Genomic DNA, 19921 nt, shown 5'->3' with positions numbered 1-19921 from the left:
CCTAGATAGGGGGAAAAAAGGAAAATGCAATGACAATTATCTAAAAATTTGTTTGATTCCTTCTAGTTTAATCTCTAGACTTAATAAATTTTCTACAATTTTGGACACAGTATTTTTGAATTAAAAACTCATTAATTTAAAACTTTTTAAGAACTGGTTCTTGATATTAAGATCAATTTACATATTTAAGTTTAATATAATTTAATTCAAAATGAAACATAGTATCAAACATCCGCCCAAAAGTTCCACGTTGATTCATGTACAATCTAAATCGAAACAAGTTTACATAATTAAGACTAAAATATCTCTCATCTTTCATAGTTAAAGGCGTTGCCTAGCCAAAAATCTGGGCAAAACTTTTATAGGATTTGTTGTACAACTTTCGTTGGCCAGCTTTTGACAGCGAGCTTATTTCCTTTCCACTTGAAACTTGGCCGAAAAACCTCAGTTGACGAACAGCGATCTGGGAGCGAAACTTTCTTGGATTTAGTTCAAAAACTTATGTGCAGCTTGGACTAATTCGATTAGTTGCCAGTGAACAGCCAGCTGGCGCAAAATGTGCAGCAGGAGCTGCTCCTGGCCAAATAAAATTCAATTCTGGCCTTGAATATGCTGGCTAATTTCCGGGAATTTTGTGCCAAGTTCCTCTTTACGAAATTCCCATTTCGCAGCAGTCTGCACATCAATGGAACTTGGCCAAATTGAAATCCATGATCCCCATTGGCTAGGAGTAGAATGATGACTTACCCGCCGTGCAGAGACGCATGTCCTCGTCGTATCCGTCGGAGCAATCGGGTGCACCATCGCATAAATATTGGATGGAAATGCAATTACCATCGCCGGGGCACTTGAAGGGCTCGTATGGATGACAGGCATCTGCAAGCAGAAATGAAAAATATGTTCATAACTCCAGCGAGCGTTTGCAAATTATTCAAAAAAATATTACACAGCTACAGCTTTAAGCTGGGGCTTAGTGGCCAAGCCAAAATATTTGGGGATTTAAAAACAGAAACGACACAAATGATGTTGACATTTATTGGTTAAGCGGATCGGCATGCCATTCATTTATTTATTGGCTTTGCTAGTTCAGCTCAACAGTGCGTATACGTAACGAATATATGCGATAAATAAAACCCGCTCACAATAATTTGAATTAAATTAAATCTACAAATAAATACCTATTCTGAAATACTAATAAATGCAAAACTCATTACGGAACCAATTTGAAGGTAAGCATAAAAAATTAAATACAATTAAATTGATAAACAAACAACGCCCTTAAAAGCAACGTCAGAAATAAGCAAGAAAAAATATGACAAAAATGTTATCTGACAATTAAGCAAATTAATTTGCTTTTGTGTAGCTTTTTCTGTTTGTTTCTGTTTGCTTTTTTTCTCACAACATTTTTGCTCCTCATAAAATGGCGTTAAGTAAGCTTTCAGTTTTATGTCGAGGGCGTAAAAGAACGAAAAGGATAACGGCATGATAATGTTTCGCCATCAGAGTGGAACACAAACACCCTCCCAAAAGAGAAAGGAAACGGCAAGAGGAGCAAGTTAATTGAATTTATTGTTTTCGGTTGTGCCAGGCGGACTCAACATATTTCAGACAATTTCTTTTATTTATTGTGAACCGAATTTTCCAGGCTTGTTTACATACAAACCTTATTCATTTTTTTTAGCATTATTCTCCACTGGCAGAGGCAAATTGGTTTTATTAGGCTCTGCACGTGGACTTGGCAGCATTTTTGGGAAAACAATTTTCATTTTTCAACGCCATTTTGCACGGTTCGGAATTTGTTGGTTAAATCCCCGCCGCATACAAAAATGTTGGCTCTTTGGCTTTTGTTTTATGGCTGCCACAAATAAGTTAAGCATTCAAATAACAAATCCTTTTTGTTGAGCGCAAAGTTTAATTTAATTTTGCCTCCAAAGGAATAAGTCCATCTTCCGTCCTGACACTTGACATATTTTTCTATTAAACTTTAGCCGGAGTTTTCGCTCGAATTTCTTTTATCTTGGAAACTTTTCGGGGGAAACCAGAAATAATAAAGTATACAGCCGTGTTGTCTAGTATGATTGTCGGAAAAATCTTGGAGACGAAGCTTTATTTGAGCCAAGGTAAACGAACCTGGCAACCCGTGGCACGCACCAGACAAGTTAATTTCGTGTGATTAATTATTTCGTCGGTTAATGTCAAAACAATTGAAATTTATGTGCTCGGCCACACACTACTAATTGACAGGTCGAGGGATCCAATATAGTGTGGCGACAGTCCCCAAATCAGTTCCCCGGCGAATGATTCACTGCGAAAAGTGTTTCGGTTTATTGTGCGTGTTGGTGCGCAGATTGAAAAGGTCAAACGGGCCAAAGGGTTGGCCTGCTCCGTCCTGCCCTTTAGCCGGTCTCCTTGTCGAAGCTGCTGCCCTTTATGCCCGCCCTTAAAGTTGGCTTTTATGAGGCATAAAAGGGACAACTTTTGTACTTTGTTGTGGGCATTGAACGCGTTTGTTTTCCCCTTTATATTTTGTTGTCGGTTTTAGTTTAGTCCCGGTCTTCCTTCTCGTTTTAAACGCCAATTGATTGCCATTTGAATACTTTATTATTTTTAATGCCCAACCGGTTTACGATTATACGTGATTGGAAGCCAGTAAAAGGATTGGCAATACCAAGATCTCTTTCTTTAAGATGTTCTTTTTGTTTGCATTGTTTATTGATTTTAAGAAAAGGGATGAAAACATGAAGTGAACCCCTGTTGTACAGAATGTTTATATTGATTCAATGTAAAGTCTTTTCTTCTATTTAAAAATAAGACAAATGGCGGATCAAACTCTTTTCTTCACCAACTTTTGGATTCTTAAATTTCTACTTTCTGAAATACACGAAGAGTTTTAAAAGTTTCATAATAAGTTTGCTCTTAAAAGCAGGCTACAAAACTGCTGCCCCCTTTTGATGCATATGAACTATCCCCCGGGGCTTCATTGAAACGCAAGCAAACACTCTTTTCACATATTTATAAACATAAACACACAACCCACTGACGACCACTACTAAATCGGCTGTGGCTTGGCCCGACACATATATATTAATTTTCAAAAATCAACGGGGTGGGGCCTCAACAGAGTCGTGTGCTGCACACATAATGTTGCATAAATGTCATAAATAAGTAGACGACAGCACTCTGCTTTCCCCGAGTCACCCACAGCTCAGACTTTCCCTATCTCTGGGCATACGAAAATAATAAAAATACTAAGCGTATACAAGGCCAAGCAGAGTTAAATGAAGGGTAAAGCTTCTGGCCACACACAATGTTGTTTCCGCCTGACAATGTCCGAAAGCCAGCAGCCAAAACGTTATCCTTTATCCTGTGCGAAGAAGCACAGCGTTTTGCTAGGCGCTGCACGTGACACGAGGAAATATTTCTCCACTTGGCTTTTGTTGTCGTTCCCTTAAGGAATATTCTTAACTCACTGCCACAGTGGCCGTAAAAAGGGTTTAATAACACTATGCAACAAAATTGGCACTTGATCGGCTATGTGACCATAATTTGGTATAAAGTTTATACTATAAATATTTTTCAGGGAGTAAAAAGACATCTTATCAAAAGAATAGTATTGAATTTTCATTGAAACAATTTAGACTTTTTATATTAGAATCCTAACTCTGAGGGTGATCATCCCAAACACTTTCTTTACAATGTAGAATCTGGCTCCCTGCGTGCAATTAGAAGCATAAAATAATATTAAAGATAGGAGAGCTCTTTCGCTATAAAGGGACACATGTGTATGTTAGTTTAATAGATTAACACAACCTGCGAGAACAGTTAACAGAATTTTAGTTTTCATGTGTCAATTTGCCAAGAAGTAGCAGCCGCATCGACAACGGCATCACAAAGTGCTGTCACGCATGGCGTATGCGTAATGCCGCCTTATTGCTCTCGGCGGGAGCTTGTGTTGTATCAGCTGCTCCTTGCTGTATAGATTCCATGGCCCATAGCCTGCCTGCCAATTGCAGTTCACCTGACCCACGCAATTGCCTGGGCGTGTCCCAGTTAAGGGTGGCTGCTCTTTATGGCCGTCGGGCAATATCTGTCCAAGCAAACGGAGGGGTATTGTGGCTGGAGCTTCATGGATTCAGTTCAAGTTTCTGCCAGACGTCGATTCACTGACAGCTGCCGGCTTATAAGCGGCCAAGACACAAGTTTAGTTCTAACAAGCGACAGCAAGGTACAGTTATGACCAAAAGCTACATTTAATGCGAAGGGGGAAAGTTATGTCCGGTTTCGGTTGACTTCAATTGTAAGCTCGGGCTTACGTGGAATGTGAGAATGTTCATTAGAATGGGTATTGTTCTTGTGGGAGTTTGCTTTAGTTGAGGGGTTAATTGGTTGAAACGTTGTGAACATGTGAGTATTTCTTAAAGAGACTGAAAGCATATATGCTGGGATTATCTGAATATACACATAATAGGAATCAAACTTCTTTAAATTGGATTTATATGGTTGATTATGATTAATATCAAAGAAATTGTTTCCGTAGAAAGAAATACGAAAGAATACCGTGTTTTCTGCAATAGAATAATATTATACTCATTCTTAAAAAAAAAGAGGTTTCCAAAAGTTGGTTTGATACAATATATTATAATATTTAAAAAATATTTTTGTACAATCTCTTTGGAGTTGAAATGAACCTTAGCTTCTTCGGTTCATTATGTACACTGACGAGCAAAACTGTAACACAAGTTCAATACTCGAACTTCAAAGGTCCATAACTTCTGTTCTAATGTATAGATTCTAAAAATCTTAATCTTGTTTTGTTGGTATGTGTATACACTACGTTTCATAAAAATTAGAAGTCATTCGATAGAGGTAGAAACATATGCTGAAGCCAAATGTAAAAAATGTCAAATGTTACAGTTTTGCACTCTTGTTATTTTCGATCAAATATTTTTATTAATAATTTTTTTAATAATGTGTCCACTGTCCATTAGACTCTTTAAGTTCTCCTATGAAATTTGGCATACTCTGGGTGTAGCGTAGCACAAATTCGGGTGGACTAGCGTACCAAACGTCCTTTGTCCTCTCCAAAAGCTCCATCATTCCATTTGGAGGAACTTCATATTTCGCGAATTGCGATTTAGCATGACTCCATAGGTTTTCAATTGGATTTATATATGGAGATTGTGGTGGCCACTTTATACACTGAAAATTTTGTGTTGATATCAAATTTTGGACCAAATAGGACGAATGCTTTGGGGGATTGTCTTGCTGAAAAATGCATTTTTCAACAGAAAGACCAAAATTTTCGATGGTTACTGGAAGTTTTTTTTTGTAATATGCTTAAATATTGTTCCGTCCGCATTATTTCATCGATTTACACCAGCGGACCAACTCCGTTTTCATGAACGCACCCCCAGTCCATAATCGAGCCGCAACCGTGCTTGACGGTCTGCCGCACATTACTTGGTGGGGTCTCTAGTTCAATACCAGGAACGACCATCTGACTCAAATCGATCAATTTTTGTTTAGTCCGACTATATAACCTCGAAAACTCAAAAATTTTGGAATAGTTTTCATTTTTAAGACGAAAGTTACCGGGACTTACAGTATCCCAGTCCGCTATAGTCAGATTTTCATGAGTTACAGCAAAGTTTTCGCGCAAACTGATGTGCTTTTTTGTCAGGGCTGGTTTCTTTTTAATCTTCTTTGCTTTCAGGCCTAGTTTATCAAGACTGCGTCGAATTAACCAAGCACTGGCATTTAAATTAAGCATCGCCGCCGTTTTACTGGCGTTATGTGGCGGTTGCTCGAGAGCAAGTTGGCCACATTGCGTGTGTCGCGATCTCTTAAAATTTTTGGTCGACCACTAGAATTAACTGGAATGCTTTCCAGACAGTGTTTTCTTGATTACTGCAGAGTCATATGGCTAACATCGAATTTATCTGCAGTTTTCCAAACAGATTCTCCTGCTATCAGCAAATCAATAATTTTATTTTTTTTCTGACTGTCCATAATGATTTCTTAGCAAAAATTACTTAAAAGAATCAAAACTCAGTAAACCAAATGTAATTAAATTAATTGCAACGGTAAAAATAACTTATAAACTAAAATTAAAAAGTTTTGGCACAATGGGTGCAAAACTGTAACATTTGACTTTTTTTACATTTGGCTTCAGCATATATTTAGGAGTGGGGTGGCTAGGATATCCTCCGCAAAAGGATCAGTAGGAAAATCCGACCCACGAAGAAGAAACGCAGAAAAAAGGTCCAGATATTCGGGGGTCGAAAAATGACGTTGGCATGGAGCGCCCTTTGCATGCATTTATTGACATTCGTATTGGAACTAAACTTAGCTTAGCCTAAGGGCCCGCTGCCGGCCGAGAAGCCCAGCTTCACGGCGCGAGAACGGGAAAGCCGGAGAACCGTGAATTAGAGCGGCGTAGCCGTCCCTAGAAGCGAGCGACGATCGGGAACACGGGAGCGTGCGATCGGTAATACCGAGGAGCGGAGAGCGGGCGAGCTTTGCTAAGCTGGGGGCGCTTAAGCTTTTGGACGCTCGGTGGGCAGAGGGGGAGCAGGGGCCTCCCGGCGTAAACAGCATATGTTTCTCCCTCTATAGATCGACTTCAAATTTTTATGAAACATAGTGTATACACATACCAACAAAACAAGATTAAGATTTTTAGAATCTATACATTAGAACAGAAGTTATGGACCTTTGAAGTTCGAGTATTGAACTCGTGTTACAGTTTTGCTCGTCAGTGTAGATCTAAGAATGATTTTCAATTTGTCCCTTAAAATATTTTGTTCAATATAATATATGTAAGTCTTACTTACTTAACCCCTTACTATATCATTACTCCATAGTTTCTGCCAACTTCTGATTCAGAGAATAAGTTTCTCTCCTTTAAGACCGAACTCACTTGAATCCGCATTACTTTTTGCCATATTCAAACATTTCCTGGCCATAATTGAGCTTTGCATATGCTAACCGCAGAGTGACTAACAAAAGTCAGCAATTGCGGCCAACTCACACTATGTAGGTACGTACTGTTCACTGCTGGGGAAATAAACAAAGGGAACGGCACAAAATGACGTATACGCAATATCAACTAAATAATTGCACACACCCTTGGCCGGGCTTTCACTAATGAAAATTACTTTTCTTGGCTGTCAGCTGGGTGCCGGCATATGCGTGTTCTGGGTATGTCGCTCCGCCGCCTCCTTTTCTCGTTGAAGCCAGTTTGATTGCATTGGCAAAAACAATAGTGGTAGCCGCACCAGCAAGAACTAATTGTTTTGCTTATAAATTAGCACATTTGTATGCACTGCCACGTGCACACAAGCAAACGAAACTCTGACGTAATTTATTGGAGCCACACTACGAGAAAATATTCCCCTTTTCCCCAGACCCTCGAGGACATGCATCTCGCGTCGCTTCGGTTGTCTTGCCGCAGTTACGGTTACGGTTACGGCCAACGGCAACAGAGTGTGAGATATGGCCCGGCTCCGGCATTATTCTCGCATCTGCGAGTGTGCTCGGGCACGAATGCTAGCTGAGTGAATGGAGCCAATGACAAATAGGGAAATCGATTGGCGGTAGTTGGGGAAGCGCCAGAGTTCGGAGACAGAAAATCGCTGAAAGCCATGAGCGGGTAGAGTTCACAGTGGTTTTAAATAATCTGAATAATACTCAGAGCAGAGTTGTTTTAATCAGAAAATCAGCAACAATGATATGTGAAATTGGTATATATTTTAATTTAGTTGAGTATTTCAATTGCAGAGCATTAGATCCTCCTTTGGGGGAACTGCTAATCAAAGTAGTTAGACATCTCTGGTCACTGATGGTATACACCAAGGCCCTGGTAAAAAGAACAGAATGTTTCTCCACTCGTCAATTGATGCTAATCAAGAATGAGTACAATTGGACGAAAAAACATGGATATTATCATACATTAAAGTGGCAAACTTTTGACTATCTTACAAGCACTGGTTGTGAGCTAGATGGTTACTGGATTTTTGGCGAAATATTTACTATTAATCTCAAATTTATATGTAAATTTAAATTAAAACTGTGTTGGTGAAAAAGCAATCTCTACTAAATAAACTCGTTTAATTTTATGCATAATTAATTATATAATTTATTTCTAGATAGAAACGGATATACATGTCAGTAATTTAATAAATAAATAAACTATTAACAAATACAAATAATAAGAAATCATGTTCATGAAACCCTCGCTAAAATAATCTGATAATCCGAATTATTGTCTGAACTGCATAATAAATTATATTAAGCCATATAACCAGCTGTACACACCAACCATTCCTTTTTTCCAATACAATAGACCTTGGAATCCAATCTCAAAATTAATTTAATATTCCAACCGCTACACATTACAGCTTTACACCAGCAGAGTGACTCTTTAATAATTCATTTGCGAAACATTTTGAAACATTAATTACCAGTATCCATTAGGTCGCTTAGGCAAATTGACCAAGGGAATGCACTCGGGCAGCTGCATAAGTACATTGTGGAGATGGGGTGGAGTTTAATTACTTTCAAGGTAAGGAATATGCCGAGACATAAAGCCCATTCTATTAATATTATATTCACCCAGATGGCATTTAATATTCAAATTATTTGGCTCCATTTTCCCTTCGCCTGTCAACTTCTCATATAAAAGAAAAAATATATAAGGAAATATAAATTGCAATTCAAATGTCAGAGTAAATCCAAGGCTCAACCATCTATTAATTATTAGATAAAGTTAGAAGTCATAGTTTTAATTACTTTCACCGCAAATGGAACCTACTTGAGTAAGGAAATTGCGTTAAAAACTTTTTCTGCCACCCATCGATTGGTTTTTCTATCCAATGCATTCAGAGAGGAAAAAGTTTTCATCTGTTGCTCCAACTGGAATCACAGCCAACCAGAAAATCAGAACCGTTTAAAACAAAACTCTAGAGCAAACCCAAGTTAATGACTCTCGAAAGTCTGCCGTGAAACTTTTCACTATTATTGGCCAATAAAACAAAAAATACGTCGAATAAAAACATGGAACAAAAATACGCTTTCCATAAAGGAAATGCCTTTGTTAAAATGCGGAAAAAATACATGTGCGAAAGAGGAAAAAAATTGCAATCGTAAAAGCCGGGATGGGATTTCTCCTTTGGGTTCGCACCTCCGCCCACCCAATGGCTGAGAGTGTGCGGGAAACTAATGCAATTTGTTCCGGTCGAAGGGCTTAGGCGTGTCCGTGTGGGGTTTGATTTTTTACGCAAATTGTTGACGGGAAATGAAGCGGAAATGAGAGCACATCGTTAAGGTGCACAAGCCCTTCTTGGCATGCAGTAACTTTAGGGCCAAACCCATTAGCAATAGCTTGTTAGCAGAAACGCACAGGCCAGGCCTGAGTTTGATTTTAATTTTTCCCCTCAAGTTGAAGTTGATTGAGTGCTAAGGGAAGGAATTATGAGCTATAAATTATAGTGAAATTATTAGAAAATTATATTAGTCTGAGTTTTATAAGGTTAAGCCCTAATTACCAATCGAAAGAGAGTGTACATTATCCCGTTCCTAACAGACTTTGATAAAAAAGTTTATATTTTAATACATTTGAATATAAACCAACATAACGCATATTTTAATATGTTTTAATAAAGCACATAATATGCTTTATCTCTGGGATTTATCTAAAATCATTAAATTAAAACGAGACCTTTACAAATTTTCATTTAATTCTCCTCAGATTACAATCTATTACGCAAATGTAAACTTTTAAAAGCTAAATTCCACAGGCCAAAAGTTATTTCAGCTTAACTAACTTTTGTATTTTGAAATCCCGCGAAAATAATGAGTGCTTAATATATTTATTTTTCTGTAACGAGAAAACTAAAACTCAAATGCGACCAGCAGAAAGGTTTCCAACATTTTCGCTTTATTTTTAGCGAATTTCCACGAACATGCGACAGACAGAAGAACGTCATTAAACTAAAATAAGCGAGGGACTGTCAGCTTGTCGTCTGTCTCCACAATGCCCTTTCTCTGGGGCATATCCTTTGCTCAACTAAAAATATATTCGCCAAATGGCTAAAATGGGCAAAATGGCTGAAACATAGTGGGACAGTCTGTGGCTGCACTTCACGCAATCAAACTGAATGAATGCCAGGCCAACAATTGTCATTTGGTTGGCGTGCGGTGGCAGCAGCAAACAAACAACAACCAACTGAGATGTATATACCGAGATATACCGAGATATACACTCCGTTTCACTTGAATAGCACAAAAACATTTTCATAATTACTTGTTTATATCTTAGCAACTGCTTGATCTAATGAAATGATTGTTGGTGTTTTATTTTCGTCATATTATATACTCTCTTCCAACAAAAATTGGAAGTCTGAAAATGTACCGTTTAAATGTACCGTAATTTTCTTTTCAAATTGCTTCAATAACTTGCACCTTTTTGTTTCACTTGAATAGCACATTTTAGATTACGTGTCATTTCAGCAGCCAAAGAGATTGAATCAAACACTTTTTTTGATTAATTTATGAATGTTAAACATAGTTTAATCATTTTGTGCAATTATGGATCTTGGAACGTCACTAAGTCACAAAGAACAGATCCAAATACAAAGCTATATTGATTGTGACCTTTCTGTAGCTAATATAGCGAAAAAAATTGGAAGAAGCAGAAAAATCGTATATAATTTTATAAAAAACAAACAAAACTATGAAAAAAATATGAAAGGTCGCAAAATTTGTGTTCTTAGCGACTCAGATAAGCGTGCGATTCTGCGGGAAGCCTCAAATTCCCATGACTCTGAGAGCAAAATAAGGGAAAAGCAGGTGTTGACGCGAGCAAAACTACTGTTTGGCAAGTTATTTCGAAAGCTAAACATCTAAAACGTTTGAAACTTAAAAAAAAACCACCGCTTAACCCCAAACGAAAGGAAGCACGGTTGACCTTTTGCCGCGTCAATGTGTCGTGCGGGAGCGCGTAGTGTTTTCTGATGAAAAAAGTTCAATTTGGAGGGGCCAGATGGCTGCAATTATTATTTTCATGATCTGAGGAAAGAGGCGCATCAATTGGAGCGTTTTTATAGTCGAGTAGGCAGAATTATGGTTTGGGGAGCCATATCTTACCATGTGACTTGTGAGCTCCAATTCTTATCCTCAAACATGAACGCAAAAGCGTATCTAAACGTCCTTGAAAAGGCTTTTCCACCATTGGAAAATTTTTTCAATAATTTGCCTTGGACATTCCAGCACGAGAATGCGCCAATACATACTGCAGGTATTGTAAAACCTTTTTTAAAAGATAAAAATGTTTAAACTCTGAACTGGCCGCTATACTCGCCGGATCTGAATATAATTGAAAATGTTTGGGGATGGCTGGCCAGAAAGGTTTATGAGTCTGGCAAACAATTTTCAACAAAAGAAGAACTAATTGACGCCATTCAGAGGGTCTGGGCTACAATATCCTTAGACTACATTAAAAGTCTATATGATTCGATGCCCAACAGGATCTACGAGGTTATATTGAATAAAGGAGGCTCAACCGATTACTAAATTAACAAATATATATGTATTAATAATCACTATTGAATAAAAACACATTTCCTAATATTTAAGTTCGTTAAATATACTTTAAAACAAAAAAGTGCTATTCATGTGAAACAAAATTGTTGTGAAATTTTTTAAGTTTTTATGTGTTTTTGTTAACATTTATTAATTGTTAATTTAATTTAAGTTTTGTTACTGTTCTTATATTTAAAATTGATTACACTATAAATAGAAACCTAAACATCAGCAAGTTTTCTTTTTGGTTAAAAGATTTCAAGATTTGAAATTGCATAAAAAAATGTGCTATTCAAGTGAAACGCAGTGTATGTATTTGCCAGGAATATATACGCCAGTCAAAGTTCGCATTAGAAGCGTGGCACCAACGAGTCGGAATGGAAATAATTTCGTGCAAACGAAAATGCCAGGCGAATGGGAAACCCAACAAAGCGTGGGGTTCCGAACTTAAAAGCAAAAAACAACAGCTAAAATAGTAACAAAATGAAAACAAAATATAAACGCCACTGACACTATTACGACAATGAAAACATTTCACATGATCCTAATCGTCATGTGTATATTTGCTTTTTGGTCTGCACTGTGCACTACGAAAAGTTGCTCACTTTGTCACGCAACAGCCTTAAAATACTTAAAAGAAATAAATAATAAAATTAACATATAACAATTTTTTAGGTAATGTTGAATGTTTTGAATATTATTTGAATTTTAAAAATTTAGCAAATAATTGTATTTAAATGTAATGGTTTTATATACGTTTAGGCCTAATAACTAAGTTAAATTTCTAGTTTAAAGGGGTATAGTTATTTTTAACATATATTCATTACATTAATAATGAATGTATTTAATATTCAAAATTAATTGTATGAAACTTTGCCTTTACAATTCTAAATAATAATTGGTCTAGTGCGATCTATGTTTTTACATAGAATGATAAAGTGGTTTATTAAGAGTCATTGCTCAGTTTTATTAAAAAAGTATACAGAAACTAGATTGTAAATAAAAAAATAAAAAACCCAAATAAATATCAAGGATTTCAAGTACCCACAACGGCTTGATTCCAGATCGTTTAGCGCTTTAACCGAACAAATGGCCTGCAGTGCCATCAAATTGCCGGTTAACAACTTTTACATGCGAGTGTCGTGCCGCAGGCAATTATCAAATGTCACAGTGGGGCACAAAAGTCAACTGCAGCAATAAATACGGGTGTTGGTGTAACTCTATCTTAATCTCTGGATTGTAACGATATCCCGCTGTTAGTCGCTGCCAGTTGGCAGTCGGCAGCGCCTTGACCCATATTTTTGCGAACGACCACGGCCAATGCCAATGTCGTGAAACGGGAAGTTATTAAATTGATGGCATTTCCGGTTCCTTCTGTGACTTTCCATCAGTTCCATCAGTCCGTCCTCTGTCTTTGTGAGATGGCGTGGAAGTAAAGCTGGAATTATTAATGTTTATGCACTCACGTGGCAATGACACTGTCAATTCTCAGCTTTTTGTTCACAACGAGGGCGGTAATTGAATTACCGAGTAAGAACTCCGAACATAAAAGATGAATTACTGGGGATTGGCTTCAGCAAGCTGTTAAATTGATGGGCCTCTTAATTGCCATTTGATTTTATGGCCGAGTCAGGACAAATCGGTATTGATAAGCATTTTCCGGCCACTTAAACTCGTCCGCCTTGACCCACTCTACACGGGGAAACATGAATAAACATGCAGCCGAAGACAAAATCCTTTTGCCTTTCAAATGTCTGAATAGTTTCCCCGCTTTAAAATGCAAATGTCAAGTCCTAAATAGGTCCAAGGTCCTGGGTCCTTAGTACCTCACCTTGTCCTGGCTGACACAATTTCACCGCGCCGCCACAGTTCATGTTAATTGCTCCGGAGGACCTTGCACTTCGCTTTCTGCAAGGGAAAATGCTGAAATAATTACCACTTGAGCTGATTGGTGCTGCTGCTGCTGGCAAAGAAATATGACAATTACGCCAACGCAGGACGTGGACATGGATGGTGGTGTCCCTGGTGGCAGTCAGTCGCTGCGCATTAAGCCAAGTATTCCCCTCATGCCGCCTGCTTGCATTTTGCCATTTAATTCGCCATATTCTCCCCATAGTTACGACTTAAACAATTAAATGGTTTCAGTAAATTAAAGAGCGTGCTTAACTTTTCACCGCATCTTCTGCGGGGGTTTTACGTCCAACGAGCTAGTTTTGTTGGGGTTTCCCGCTCAGCATAAGGCTAACATATAAGTTTTTGGAATTTTACAGCTTCGACATAAGGAAAATGTTGTGGGTGGCTGAGATAATATTACGCAGAGGGAATTCTTTGGAAGTACCGTATGATAGAAGTTGTCTTTTGAAGAAAATTCAAGACTAACATATTACCAAAAGTATGTATGTAGTAAATATGTAAGGGTTCAAGGAATCTGAATATATTAGAGAGTAAGAGTTCAACTTAAACGGAGCCAAGCTTTAATTGGAGGCTCAAGGGAGGGGCTGACTACTTTAACCTAAAGAGTTCAACTATTTTCTTTTTCACTTAAATTATGTTTACTTTGGCTGGACTGGATCTGCTGCAAATCTAGAAACTAAGCTTAGAGCCCTTAAAAGAAAATATTATTTCAAAGTCAAACAAATTATACTTTGCAAATAAGGCTGCCAATCAAGAAAACATTTGTTGAGTTGATATTTCAAACTGATTTTATTTCGCAAAGTCCTAGCTTAGGCAGCTACCATGAGATTTGAATTAGTCTTAAGTTGAGACTCTTAACTCTAAATAAACCAACGAACTGGCCTTTTGTTCGCCTATCCCGGGAAACGCTCTAGGGTCAAGCTGTGCCTAGTTATTTATACATTTGAGAAATGAACCCACGCAGAAGCTCCTATTACATCTCAGATATTTATATAATGTTTAAGGGTCAAGTAGCGTCTATATTCAAACATTTTACTGCTCCAGCTACAGATAATTATTACATATACATATATAAACGTGTTTATGTGTCAACACACTTGAAATTAAAACAAAGGATAAAGCCCCTTATAATTTTCAAAACAAAGAATTTCATACATTTCCCTCTTAAAACAAAAAAAAAAAAAAAAAAAAAAAATACGATGCTTAGTTTAATTATTCAAGAGCCCCATGCTGCTATTTAATAAAACACTTCCGTTCGAAATCAGTTTGTGACTTTTTCCAGAAGTTTCCCCTCACGCCTCACCCCATTTCCACACTCAATCAAATTGATCTCTGGCAAACAAGGCTTTCCCCCAGTATTGCATCGAAATGTCAAGACATTAGCGCACGGGCCACAAAATTAATGAGCCCTAATCAGGGCGAGAATGTTTGGCCAAGTTCAAGCCGAGCCGGGGTTCCCCAAGTAGAGTCCGTAATAGAGGGCACGTTGCGGAAGTACAATGAAGTCGTTTGCTGCAGGATGTTGTCTGCAAGTTGCCGTAATTGACAGATGGTACCGACATTCGTTTTGATTAGCATTCTATTGGCTGAGTTTCCCGTTTCCCGGTGGAGGGTGTCAAAAAAAATATACGGAAAATTAAAGCCAGGTCAGGGCAGTGTGAGTGAAAGCTTTTCTATCTTTATTTTGTATTTTTTTCTTGCTTAGCTTTTTCCACCTGTACTTTTCATGCCACATTGCCTTTTTCACAAAAGCGCCAGGAGCAACAAAAGTTGCGCCAACAAATTGTAATTTTTTGTTATTCTTCATTCTTTTGCGTTGCTTTTTTCAGGGTTTTTTTTGCTGTCACCTGGTGAAAATCACACGGCTCAATGCGCAAATTACAAAAAGCGTGGGACGTAGGACGAAGGATAAGGTCGTGGAGGTATCTTTTGCATTTCACAATAATAAAATCGCTGACTCTTTGATATTTAATGCGCCGGCAATTCGAGTCGCAGTCTGGTTTATGACAGTTTCTCGATGAGCAGGGTTGAGCAGCAGTTTTTGTATTTCGTATCAGATATCTCCCAGGTATCCATCACATCCCTCGCTCACCCATCAATCGCTCAATAAACCATCGACTTAATTTTAAATAAATTTCCCCAGAACCCATTTAATCGATAAGCCTGCCGCCGCCACCAGCAGCATCCCATGTCTGCGATAAGACAGCAGTAACATATATCCCAGGGCCCACAGCTTAGCGCCTCACTGCGGCGACAGCTATAATCCCGAGCACATATGGCTGTGTTCATAGCAACCGGATGTAAATATGTAAATTCAATCCAGAGTATTATGGCGAAAAACTCGCACAGGTGGTCCTCGTTGGGGGAGGAAAACAATAGGAAAACACGGAGAAAGCGGTACGTGTGTGCAAAAAATATATAAAACAGTTTATAAATTATTCAGATTAAAACGTTTTTGCCACCCGCCTCACATGTTAACTCTGACTTTGATGGTGGCCTAATGCGAACGGAGCCCCGTTCCCCAAATTAGCCACCAGTTTCAGGACCACCAGCTGCGCAATCCACGTAAACGACAGGCCGAATGGCCGGAGCGAAAGCAAGCAGTGAGTTTACGTCTTTACTCACTTTTAGTGGAAAATTTAAGGTCACAAATATTTTATTTATGATGCAAATAATTGCTTTCAGTATTCAAGTATAAACTTATTTTGCTTGTTTTTATTTAAATATCATAATCAATTTTTGAGCAGGCTGTATTCGCCAATATTTTAAAGTATCCCGAACATATGAGGCTCATATTACAAGGATATTCAGAGAGTCTTTAATGAACAGACATAAATTGATTAAAGACAGGCAAGTAAATGTGTGGATTAGGCGTTTATCTAATATATATACATTACAAGTTATTTTATGTAATATTTGAAAAATTAACTAAGAGAAGTCTTAGCTTAATAACTCTCTTAATTCAACTTAAAATATCGATAATATCTAGCAATTTATTACCCTAAATTATCGTTAAAGCAACCCAAAAATATCCCTAAAATAGGGCTTCAATTATGCAATTATTATTCCCTTTCGAATTCATCGCTCTCAGCTGTTCAAACTGCTCTTCAATTGATTCGAATGATAAATTTGCTTGTGCCGGGAATACACGCAAACATGGATGATGAATTCATTTTGGCCAAGGGCAAATCCATCAATCAAAGGCCAACAGTTTCCACGCCGGCTATGTTGACATTGCCTAGGCAAAAGGGAATATCTGTTGTCCATTTCCCAGATTAATTTTTCACATATATCCTATACCAGCATAAAAGTAGTTAGTTCGACTCCATTAGACTATTATCAAATGCTTGCTGATGCAATTTTTTTAATCATACCAGCATATGATACTATCGAGTTCGTCCTCTGATTAAATTAGCTTTGATTTTGGGTGTGTGGGCCGTCTTTTCTGGGTTCCTTTTTGCATCGTTTTGATTGGCCAACTTAATGGCTTTGTAATGATACCACATTGATTGGCCCTGGGGGACAGGGCCAAAATAATTTGTTTTCCGATCAATGTCCAGAGATAGGACAGAGGCTTCACCTCACCCAATTAGCCGTCGGGGCCATTTGTCAAGGCGGCTTATTGAGGTTGCCAGAACATGTATCGATTTGGTATTAGTTGGCGGAAAAGGTCCGAGAATCGCTGTGGCCACAACCTGAATTGCCTCAATAATTGAAAACTTCAACAAACCCCTGGCTGGCTATGGAATAACTTTGAGGATATATTACTTGGGACTTATATGCCACACATTTCGGCTGTTGGCTATGCAAATTAACGTGAGATTCAAAAGTGCCGGCAGCACATTTATTTTCATCAGACAGTGCACAGTTTTATGCAAATCTGCCAACAGACAAAATAATAATAAGCCGCCGCAAAGTCAAGAGAAAGTTTTTCGATTTCGTGCGTAAATTATCAACACAAATATCCTTAGAAACGCTTGCCCCTGAAATTATGAGGACTTAGCCGCAAAGTTTTCAGGCGAGACGGGACATAAATCAAAGCATTCCGGATGGGAGGAGCAGTCTGCGGCTCAATTATGCCAATTTATGCTAAAGCAAAACCATAAAGCGCAATAAATATAAAGAGCGGAATAAAAAGGACAAATGTCGCATGCGAGTGTGTGTATATAAATCAAATTAATACGATCCAACGAAATGAAAGCGATTCCACGGCACGCAAAACAAGCCGAGCAGGAGAAGACCTACGGCGTACGAGGCGTATGCGTAATGAGTGCAGACGTATGCGCAATTTTATGAATAATTGAGAGCTGAACTTTAACAGCTGTCTGTCGCGCTAAAAAGAGCCACTCACTCACCATTCACCACCCACCCATGCAGCCTCAATGCCAAACACACTCCTTCTGGCCATCAAAGGGTCCGCGCCAATTTACATACGTGAGCAAAAAAGGCAATTTCTGGGGTGGCTGCCAACAGCTGCAGCTGCTCATCATCATCATTATTTTAAATAAACATTACGCCTGGCTTTATAACCATTTATCACATTTGCAGATTTATGTCCTGCCATTTGGCCACGCACACAAAGAAGCCCAAGAAAGTCAGTGCTCGAGTAAATTGGCCCACTTTCACCGATGCGGAGATGCCCTTTATGGGGTAAAGTATTTAAATTAAATTTCAAAAAAAGTGTTCCCTTATTATTTTATATAGAATATCGAGCTAAGAGGATGTGTACATCTCTTTAGTCGGTTTTTTTCTATAACTTTTTTACTTTAAAGTCTTACATAAACTTAAAGAAAGTTTCTATCAATATTGCTGCAACATTTTGAATATATTTTACTGATACACATAATTCCCCCAAACAAAGCTAAAAAAACTACTACATAAAATATAGACACCCGATTTTCATATAGTTCATGAAGCCCGAGGGTTGAACAACTCCCCTTTGGCAGAGTATTATGAATCATGGCACGTCCAACGACCGCCAGCAAAAAACGCAGAAAATCATAGCGAGTCGCTTAGCTAAAAACGCGTTCACCGTTCCGAGGATTTTTCAATCACAGTCCCGTTTTTCGAGCCGTTCACACGGCATACATATATATTGATTTTCGCTATTTTTCCCTCTCAGTCCGTTTCCCCTTTTTTCCATTGAATGTGCACATGTATACATTTCAGGCGAGGCTGTCCGTTTTTAATGGTAATTGGTGCCTGCATAACCATTAAAGGGTTTTATGCGAATGACGTGGACGTTATTTTGAGAGAGAGGTAGAGATGGAGAGGAGTCGGGACTAATTTTAGGTACGTGCCAAAGTCTATGCGTTTGGGGTTATAAATGCGGGTTAGCCGGGCTTACATTTAGATGGTCCCAAAATTCCGTTGATTGATACTTTTAAGGCTGCGAAAAATCAACAACTGCTGACCGGAATTATTTACAGATTTGGGTAAGTTTTACGGGGCTAAAGTGGAGGAAAAGCTCAGCAATTTAATACAGAGATGAGCAATAAACAAAAGAAATATTTGTTAAAATTTTTGAATGAATTTTCTATTTATTTAATAATGTACCGGGAAATACTATATCGATATTTGAAAACTTTAATTTGGCATTGGAACTAGTAAAATGTCTAAGAAAATTAGGAGTATTCCTACTTTTGAGGACTATTAAAACTTCAATGAAATATGTATGAGTACGAAAAAAATTTATAAAATCTACTAAAAGTAACAAAAAAGAGGAAGCTTGCTTCGTCCCGCCGATGTTTATATACCCTTTTTAATTAGATCCTAATTACATAATTATAAGGCCAATCTGGTCCTTTCCGACTAATGTATATAGTAGTGAGAATAGTCAGAAGATAATCTGCCAAGTTTCATTCAAACTTGAGGGACTAGTTTGCGTAGTAACGGAAAGACATGGCTAGATCGACTCGGCTGATCAATAATATATATTCTTTTTAGGGTCGGAACCGGCTCCTTCTTTGTGTTACAAAACTTCTGACTAAAATTATAACACCCTGCAAGGGTCTACAAATTCGGAAATATACAATAATACCAAAAGGAATTTGAATATTGTTTTTTATCTTTGTTCAAGAGTTTTAAGGAATATTTAATAACAGATGAAAATACAAAATCGATAAAGTAATATTTTTGTGTAGGCAAAAATGAAACTTTATCCCTTAGACTCTCCGTGGTAGCCACCTGAACATTGCCACGAGTCCGTTCCAGCCTGTCAACTTTTATTGTTCGGTGCGATTTCTTCGTTTTCCTTTCCGAGGAAAGTCGCCGGCCAACAGTTGGCCATTTTGTCTGGCCAAGATTTATGCGCGATTGCCCTGGGTTTACGAGTTACGTAGTTGCACTTCAGCTTAAAGCGAAAGAAAAAGAATAAGTCTGGGGGCAGGGAAAATCCTATCGGGCTTGAAATCGCTCATCTTCAGGC

General features: G+C 38.1%; 1 protein-coding gene across 2 annotated transcripts in view; it reads right to left on the bottom strand.

Annotated features, from left to right (window-relative positions):
- LOC108084377 (IDLSRF-like peptide) overlaps window positions 1-19921 on the bottom strand; it is a 40757-nt gene that overhangs the window by 10774 nt on the left and 10062 nt on the right. The window contains exons 1-2 of one of the 2 annotated variants that reach the window (XM_070287026.1): window positions 18842-18925; window positions 748-876 (exon numbers count right to left, since the gene is read on the bottom strand). In XM_070287026.1, coding sequence (XP_070143127.1) covers window positions 748-766 — 19 coding nt within the window. In that variant the 5' untranslated portion in view covers window positions 767-876; window positions 18842-18925. Of the gene's footprint in view, window positions 1-747; window positions 877-18841; window positions 18926-19921 lie in introns of those variants that run through there. The other variant, XM_017180563.3, reaches the window with a different exon arrangement.

This window comes from Drosophila kikkawai, chromosome 3R (assembly GCF_030179895.1).
Source record: "Drosophila kikkawai strain 14028-0561.14 chromosome 3R, DkikHiC1v2, whole genome shotgun sequence".
In the NCBI taxonomy this organism is placed as follows: domain Eukaryota; kingdom Metazoa; phylum Arthropoda; class Insecta; order Diptera; family Drosophilidae; genus Drosophila; species Drosophila kikkawai.
This window is presented reverse-complemented; position numbering and strand designations above follow the sequence as displayed.